The following is a 9428-nucleotide window of genomic DNA, read 5'->3' on the forward strand; positions in this document are numbered from 1 at the left end:
CTTTAGATGCCACTTTAATTCCCAGTTCATCCAGTGTAGGTTTGGTGCAATGTAGGGTGAGGGAAGTGCACACAGTAGCCTAGAATTTTTCAGAAGTGGTCTAAGTGGCAGTTCATGGGAAACTAAAAAATATTGTTAATTTTTTTATAGTGATCAGGAATTTAGGTGTATTTGGAAAGCCTGATGAAAAATTAAATACTGAACTAGTTAACAGTTCAAGTTGGAGCAGAACCCTTTTATTTATTTACTTTATTATTATTATTATTTTTTGGCAGCTAGCCAGTATGGGGATCTGAATCCTTGACCTTGGTGTTATAATGGAGCAGAGCCCATTATAGGGGCAGGTTAACTTAGATCAGGACAGCCACACTGACCATGTACTCCAGGATCAAAGCAACTTAGTATGTTGGTGGATGCTGTTGGGAGTCTGCAGTGTTCCTGGCTTCACTCTGGCATCCACAGAGTTGCTGTCATCTTGGGAAAGGGCACGGAAATGTTTTTTTAAATATGTGGGGTTGAGGAAATGGTACATTTAGTAGGTGGTTGAGGGTTTTATATAGTTCTTCCCAAGTTGAGGAATAAAGTTTCAGGCTGGTTCACCAGAACTCTGTTCTTGGTTGCCAGCCTCTTCCTTCCTGAGAAGGATTACTGTGCTCATAACACGACAGTCCTGGAGGTAGACGGGAGGGGGACCTCTTGTCCAATAGACTCTGGCTCACTTGTCCAGTGGCCTTATGGGGCATTTCTTTCAAAGCAGTGAACATGATGTTGCTCCTCACTAGCTCATCGTTGATTTTCCTATAACTCTGTGTGTCTCCTCTCAGCTGTTGCTTTAGGCACAGGGGCATGGGTGAGTGACAAGGAATGGGGGAGACTCAGGGGAAATAGGGAAATAAAGGCCCATTGTGGAAAAAAACAGATGCGTTTCCTAAGAATTGACTGCACACTGTTGCACAAACATTCGTGTGGCCTCCTGATTTCGTCTGGCCGACGGAGGCTCACTGGGGAATGCTAAGCAGGAACATGCCACATGCCCGGCAGTGCAACATGCTTATCAGTCTGAGTCTGTACAGGCGCTTGGCACAGGGTAGCTCTGTCCTGCACTGAATTCCCTTTGGGTGTCTGTAAGACCTGTGGTCAGAAGTTCGTCTGTGGCCATTGCGGATGCCTTCCAGGGGCTGCCCCACTCAGAAATATCCATCCCCCAAGCGTCTGCTCGGAGGAGTATAAGAATTGGTATGATTTCCTTTTTCTTTTTCTTTTTTAAAAAATGTTCCTAGTTTCACAAATACTCAGGGACTGGAAATGATAATAGGCATTACTTAAGTTCCCCAAAACAGGTTTCCAAAGGAGAAACAGGTGGGCACTGATATGTTACCTCCTCCTGTAACACTCCTTGGGTAACTGAGTCCTAAGCTGAATGACAATCTCAGCTTGTTTTCTGAAGGTCGTCATGAGGCCTGTGGCTTTGCTGTCTGCTCATGTTAGTGCAGAGTGGGAGAAAACATGTTCCATGATGCTGAACTGCCAGCATAAAGTGCAAGGCCTGGAAAGGTATTTGCCAGCTCTCAGAGCTAAAGTCTGCAGAAGAGAGATGTGGGATTTGTATCAGACTAGCGGGGGAGCTTTGGCAAGTCCCCCAAGTTCTTCTACTTTGTTACTGGTTTATTTGGTTTTGGTTCTTCTAGGAAGAGTCTGCTGAAGGTGAGGGCCATGGACTTTATCACCTCTACAGCCATCCTGCCACTGCTGTTTGGCTGCGTGGGCATCTTCAGCCTCTTCCGGCTGCTGCAGTGGATGCGCATGAAGACCTATCTGAGGAATGTGGTGGTGGTGATTACAGGCGCCACCTCAGGCCTGGGGAAAGGTGGGTCTTGGCAGCAGTGCTGTCGGGGATGGGGTAAGCCAGCCAGGGATGAGGGCTCGGCTGCACAGGGACCCCTAGCACAGGTGCCTGACGTGGCAGCAGGAGATGCAAACAAGAGAAGCAGGCCAGATGTCACTGTCCTTGGTCCATATGGAAAAAGCAGGAGCTTAAGTGCAATGAGAAATGGCCCCTGACTGTCAGCGTCAGCATGGGGAGGCAAAAGCAAGTGACGAAGACTGTGGCAAACTGGAGGCTGTGTGCCCCCTCGAAGAGGCAGCCATACACAGCAGCAGCTGCTTGTGAAGTAGGGGATTTATGTGAAATCCCAAGTTTCAAGTGTTTTTACCTCCATGAGGGCCAAGTGAAACAGGCCTTTTCGTGGATTCTGCTGGTACCCCTGGTTCATGGCCTGGCACGCACCTTCCCCATACCTTCTCCTTCCTGGGGCTGGGCCTTGGCAGGGTTAGAGACAAGATAAGTTATGACTCAGCTGTTTCTCAATCAGGTTCTCCAACTGAGTTCCATTCAAGTTCAAGTAAACACCTTGAGCTTCTAAGTCCCAGGAATTATATGCTAGAGTCAGTCAAAACCCCCAACCCCCATTCCTTTCCTGGAAGCCCGTATAGACAAGTGGCAGAACTCCATCATTTTCCCTCCACACAAGTATATTGACTTTGGCAGCCTGGCTGATGGGCAAATGCAGGCCTGTCTCGTGGAACCCCCTGCCCTCTATCCTCTACATCTGCACATGCACACAGCATGCCAGCCACACCTGAGTGCAGTTCCATGGAGGAAGACTGGAAGTCCTTGTGGTAAACCCACCCGCTGCTGCACCTTTTGGTTGGTGATAGTACAGCACTGACTGGGCATCTGCTAGGTTCAAGGCTCTCGGCTAAGTGCTAGGACAAACAGATGAAAAACAGGGTCCCTTCCTTCAAGGAGTTCACAGTCTCCTGGAGAAAGGCAAGGATTTTATCTCAGTATATTGTCATTTCAGTAATGGATGTTCCCAGTTAGGCCTGGTTGGGGGGAAGGCACATTTATATGTCCTGGCTTGTGCTAAGCATTTTTGCATGCATTATATCACTGAACTCTCACAGCTAAGATTCAGAGAAGGTGTGATTTGTCCTAGGACTTCCAGCCAGAAAACTTAAAGCCAAGATTCAAACCCCCGTCTCTCTGCCTCCAGAACTCACAGTCTTAAGCTTCACAGGGGTTGGGGGAAGCGGGGGATGGTCAGGATGGCCATGTAAAAGGAAGGTGTGGGCCAGTAGGAGGGCATTCCAGATGGGGCCTAGAGGTGTAAGCAGCATGGTCATGCTGGGGGTTGTAAGCAGTTGGGTGCTGCACGAACACAAAGGAGCAGACGGGGCCTTGTCTGTTGGGTAAGTGTCTTGCTGTCAGCCAGGGGAGCCTGGGAAGGCTTTAGGAAGTGTGGATTCATTTGTATGCCACTATACATGTGAGTTGATGTCCCTGGAGGTGACACCACATCTGTCATTGGATATCCAGACCTTTGAAGGGACAGCTGCCTCCAGGCTGTTTGCCACTGGTCAGTCCTCTGGCCTTACTTGGCTACTATAAATACGGTAATCAGCAGCCACTTCTCTTGATCTCAGAGAGAAGCATTTTAAAAAAGTCCTTGAAGAGTATTTGAGAGCCAGCTCAGGTGGGACAGTGAATTGCAGGTGCCCCAATATGTGGATGATCGAGAAGGACATTGTCCTCTTTGTCATTTCTCGTATCCTCTCCTGACACCAACACTGTAAAGGGGAGAGAAAATGTAATCAAGAAAAACAAACCTCGGGCCGGCCCGGTGGCGCACTGCTGCAGTGCGCCGCTTGGGAAGTGTGGCGGCGCTCCCGCCGAGGGTTCGGATCCCACATACGGACCGGCCGCTCACTGGCTGAGCGAGGAGCGGGGGCAGCACCGAGGGTTGCGATCCCGTTGCCGGTCCCGGTCCGGTGCGGGCGCGACACTGAGGGTTGCGATCCGTTGCCGGTCACAAAAAAAAGACAAAAAGACAAAAAAAAAAACAAAAAAACCCTGTATACATACACAGTATACATTGTCGGGCCTTTCCCGGATGCCAGTCACTCTGCTTCTATTCTGCTCATTTAACATCTTAGGGAGAGGAGTCCTTCCATGCAGGCAAAGTAGGAACAGATTCTTCACTGGCTGTCTCAAGTACAAACACCCACTGTTGATGTGACCAAGGACTGCTGCTGTTCCCTAGCTTTTGTGAGGAGGAACGTCCACGTTGTCCTCTGTGGCTCTCCCTGCTATGTGAGCCACCTGCTCTCTGTATTTCTCATATTTTGTCTCCTGTTTTGTGTATTTAAGCTACACAAACTTGTCCTTGTAGAACAGTAGGACCATTGACTAAGGGAACAGAATGTTCTGGATGTCTCCTTCAGCCAGGCTGAACCATGGTTGTGCACAGCTATCTTGATTTGCAACCCAGGCATGCCGGCAGCACAGGAGAATCTTCTGCAGTTCTAGATAAATGGTACCTTGGAACTGTTTTCCTTTTTCCTTTGACCTTCCTGCCTCCTTGTATCAGCTTTTTCAAGAAATTAAAATGGAATCCATCCAATCAGTTGTTTTCATTTCTGTCATTCCCTACACAAACTTTAATTTCCTCCCTTTTGGCTTTGCTAGGAAGCAAAGCTTATGCAGAATTTAGGTGGTTATTTTCCAGAAGCTGTTTTGTCTACCAGCATGCCTCCCACCTTTGGTTCTGTGTGTCTACACTCTTTGGTGTCACCTCACAAAATGTCCTATGTATTGGTCAGGACAGGACAAAGTGGGATGAGGAAGCCAACATGGCATAAGGTTCCTAATCTTTGGGAATGATTTAGTAAACCAGATGAGCAGTTCCAGCCTCAGGAATGCTGGCGTCTGGCTAGCAGTACAGCCCCACCCCCACCTTCATTCCTGGGAGGGCTTTGCCACTCTGCTGAGAAGGCCGGCAGGGATGTGCAGCTGTTAAGACTCCACATATACTAACTCATTTAAGTCCAGGGTGCGGAGAAACTGGCTGCAGCTCTCTTTGGGGTTTCTGCCCTTTGCTGGAATGAGCCAGTGAACAAACCAACAAAACCTCCTTCAAAGAAGATGGTGCAGCACATCTGAGAATGTATTGATTTAGTCTACTTATCTTGTCTTTCCAGAAAACTCTTATCTGAGCGTGTACAGCAAGGTGCTGGCCTGGGCATGTCACATGAAAGCTGTAGGAGGAGCTAAAGGAGAAGCTGTAGAGGTTTTGCACCATGACACAGACATTGAAGAACCTTTTCTCTTTGACCTCTCAGGACCTGTCAGAAGGCAAAATTACAACAAATTTAGTTAAAGATCTCAATTGGCTTTATTGCGATTCTAGAATTGGGCAACACGTCATTCCACAGAATAAGTGTTCCAGTGAGCCAGGCAGAGGAGGCTGAAGAACCAGAAACAAAGAACAGAAAGCGGATTGGTCATTTCAAAGTTACTTTTCTTATAAGGTGGGGGTAGGGAGACAGAACAATGGAAAAATAACTGATTATTTATTTAACTTCAGGTTACTTCAGGCTGTCCTTTTTGTGTAAGGATTAAAGCACAGGGAACTTCATTATCACGCCCATTGAAGATTTAAACTGGCCTATTTGGGAAATTGTGTGTTATACCTCTCTCTACAGATTTCTGGGAAGGTCAGACCACAGCTTAGTTTAGGTTTGGTGACAGGGAACTTAGCAGGAATGACTCCATTTTGATTTTTAGTGTGGTCTTTTGGGACCTAGTGCAGGAACTTAGTTCAAAATGATGGCCTCTGATAATTTTTATTTAAGAACCCTGAGTTCTGAAGGACACTGGCATTTCTTCTCCCCTCCTGTTTTGAATCCTTTTAAAAGCTTTAAAGAAGTTTGACACTTCCATGAGGGAAGGGCCATTCAGACGAGTATTACAATGCCCGAACCCTCTGACCTTCTCCCCTCCCAGCCCTGATCCCTCATCCCCTCCCAGCGTGGCTCCCACAGATAAAATGGCCCTATAAGGGCAGGCCTGTCCCTTCCATGAGCCAGGGGGTGACCAGGATGCCACTTGTTCACCTGGGCCTCTAAGATCAATATGGAACCATGTGAGTGGCTCAGTGCCTATATTGTGGTCAGCCAGGGTCCCTGAGGTGTCCTGTGCAGATCTGGTCTTGAGGGAGACTAGATCTCAGGTGAGTACAGGCAGGGTCTCTGTAAGCCCACCCCATTTCCATTTTCACAGTCAGTCAGTTTTTAGAACATTTTTAAAAGGCAGATTAGAAATACAAAAACAAAACAAACTTCTGTAGTGCTTTTTATCTACCACTATAATAAGTGATTACCTACTTTACCTCATTTAATGCCAGTCACCCCTGAATTAGGCATTATTTTTATCTGCATCTTAAAGAAGAGGAAAGTGAGAAACAAAGGTTATAACTTACTCAAGATTACAGAACCAGTGAGTTTGGGAGACAGAGTTGCCCACAGTAAGTCCAGCTCCAGTCCATGCTCTTGACCACTGGGCTGTATTCTTCTAAAAAGCTGTGAGTTTTCAGAGCAGTGGACATTTAGGTAGGACAGGTTTGGGGGGAGGTTAAGCAAAAAGCAAGAGACATCGCTCTCTGCCCCCCTCTCTGTCTTCCCAGAGATAAACAAGCCCCTCCTTCCCTCCTCCCCAACCCAGTTCTGAGGGTTTCACCTCCTGCCTCCAGGTGGCATTTTTTTCTGCCCCTTTCACACTTTGTCCTATTAACAGACCCCTCCCCATTAGCCACAGGAGATTTACATGTGACTCTTGCTGGGCTAATCCTAGTGATGTCGCCCCCACCCAAGTCCTTCCCTGTGATTTGGACATCAGAGGTAAGAGGAGACTGTCCTGTGTGGCAGGGGAGTTGTGTTGATATGAGCTTAGAACTGTCTACAGTCCCATCTCATGGAGAAGCCGGCCCAAGGGAATGATGCAGAGAAAGGCCCTGCAGCATCTGAGAGGGTTCCCTGCCTGATTAATCTTGCCAAGCTTCCTCAGCCGAGAAAACAGGAAGACGTTCAGGGCTAAATAGGAGTGCTATGGAAAGTTCTGAGCATAGTACTTAGCAAATCTGTCTGCAGCTCCTGCTATCCTCCTGCCTGTGGATGTCTGTCATGCCACTGGAGGTGAGCTCTGCACTGGGCCCTAACTTCTAGCTCCAAGCTGGTCCACAGCAGGAGCCAACACACATGTGTCAAGTGCACGAAGAAACAAACACGTACGTTGCAACACTGGGTGAATTTGAACTGAATTGTGTTGGAGAAAAATGGCATTGGATTTCCTCAGCTGTCAAAGTTCTTGTCTCTTCCTTTAGAATGTGCAAAAGTTTTCTACTCTGCGGGCTCTAAGCTGGTGCTCTGTGGCCGGAATGCGGAAGCCCTAGAAGAGCTCACCAGAGAACTCACTACTTCTCGTGCCACCAAGGTGAGCCCTGGGGTGTGGTTTCCTTGGGGAAGGGGTACAGTCCATCTTCAGTAGGCACCTGAGGAGATAGCGGCCCACTCCTGGGCTGCTGGGCTACAGGACATCCACGTGGTCACACTGTCCCAGAGAAGGCAGCAGGTGTTTACAGCAAGTTGCGCCTGTGGCCTGAGGAGGGAGAATTGTCCCACAGTTTGCATCCTTACGCCACCCCTGACTAGCACTCAAGTTGAGGAAGTTTCCTCTGGAGAGTGCTCTCCCCCTTCCTTTACCTGGCTAAGCTCCACTCATCTCTTGGTGGTGGGGTTGGTGATGAGTTTAAAAATTTTAATTGTAAAATATACGTAATATTTATAATTTTAACTGTTTGTAAGTGTACAGTTCAGTGGCGTTAGATACATTCACAATGTATGTGACTATTACCACTATGTATATATACCCAAAGCTTTTTCAACATCCCTAACAAAAATTCTGTTAAAAAAAATCTCCATTAAGAAATATCTTCCCCGTTCTCCCTTCTCCCAGCCCCTGGCAACCATCATTCTACTTTCTGTTTCTATGAATTTGACTACTGTAGGTACCCCATATAAGCGGAATCATGCAGTATTTGTTTTTCTGTGTATAGTAGTCAGTTTTCTGTTGCTTATAACAGAAAGCCTGAAACTGTGTAATTTATAAAGAAACAAAGTTTATTTCTTATAGTTCCGGAGGTTGGGAAGTTCATGGTCAGGGGGCACATCTGGTGAGGGCCTTCTTCTGGTTGAGAACTCTCTGCAGGGCCCCATGGCAACACAGGCTATCACGTAGCGAGTATGGAATGAGCAAGAGAGCTAACTTGCTCACTTGCTCTCCTTCTAAAGCCTTCAGAACCACTCTCTGATAACCCATTAAAGCATCAGTCTGTTATTCCATGAATGGATACGTCCATTCACAAGGGCATTGTCCTCACGATCCAACCACCTCTTAAAGACCCCACCTATCACCTTATTGGGGGTTAAGTTCCAAAATGAGCTTGGAGGAGCATTCAGAACACAGCACTGTGTCTGGCTTATTTCACTTAGCTTAATGTCCTCAATGTTCATCCATGCTATAGCATGTATCAGAATTTTCTTCCCTTTTAAGGCTGAATAATATTCCATTGTATGCATATACTACATTTTGTTGATCTGTTTATCTGTCGATGGACACTAGGGTTGTCCACCTTTTGGCTATCATGAATAATGCTGCTGTGAACACTGGTGTACAAGTATCTATTCAGGTCCCTGCTTTCAGTTCTTTTGGATACATACCTATGATACAGTAGTTCTGTTTAACATTTTGAGAAACCAACAAACTCTTTTTCACTGCAGCTCTGCCATTTTGCATTTTGTTCTGGTTTCTCCACTTCCTCCCCAACACTTGTTATTTTCTGGGGTTTTTTTTCCTAATTATACCCATCCTAGGAGGTATGAAGTGATAATATCTCATTGTAGTTTTGATTTGCATTTCCCTAATCACAAATGATGTTGAGCATCTTTTAATGTGCTTATTGGCCATTTATATATCTTTGGAGAAATATCCTCTGCCTGTTTTTTAATCAGGTTGTCTTTTGTTGTTGAGATTAGGAGTTCTTTATGTATTCTGGATATTAATCCCTTATGAGATATACGATTTGCAGTTGTATCTCCTATTCAACAGATTGTCTTGTCACTTTCTTGATATTATCCTTTGATACACAAGTCTTTAATTTTGATGAAGTCCAATTTATTTTCTTTTGTTTACCTGTGTTTTTGGTGTCATATCCATAAGGTTGTTGCCAAATCCAATGTCACGAAGATTTTCCCAAGTGTTTTCTGTGAGTTTTATATTTTTAACTCTTTGATGTTCTTTGATCCATTTGAGTTCATTTTTATGCAGGTATACTCTCGGAGACACTGTGGGTTTGGTTCCAGACCACCACAATAAAGTGAATATTGCAATAAAACCAATCACATGAATTTTTTGGTTTCCCAATGCATATAAAAGTTATGTTTACACTGTAGTGTAGTCTATTAAGTGTGCATACATTATGTCTAAAATAACAATGTATGTACCTTAATTTATAAACATTTTATTCCTAAAA

At 45.9% G+C, this 9428-nt stretch overlaps 1 protein-coding gene across 1 annotated transcript; it reads left to right on the top strand.

The window, feature by feature from the left end:
- Window positions 1-1692: 1692 nt before the first annotated feature.
- LOC103583094 (dehydrogenase/reductase SDR family member 7B-like) lies at window positions 1693-7330 on the top strand (the record flags this gene model as incomplete). The annotated part of the gene is made up of 2 exons (XM_008564508.1): window positions 1693-1867; window positions 7221-7330. Coding segments are annotated over exons 1-2 (264 nt in total), but the record flags the coding sequence as incomplete, so codon positions are not given.
- Between the last annotated feature and the right edge of the window lie 2098 nt (window positions 7331-9428).

This window comes from Galeopterus variegatus, unplaced genomic scaffold, assembly GCF_000696425.1.
Source record: "Galeopterus variegatus unplaced genomic scaffold, G_variegatus-3.0.2 Scaffold19620, whole genome shotgun sequence".
Lineage (NCBI taxonomy): Eukaryota > Metazoa > Chordata > Mammalia > Dermoptera > Cynocephalidae > Galeopterus > Galeopterus variegatus.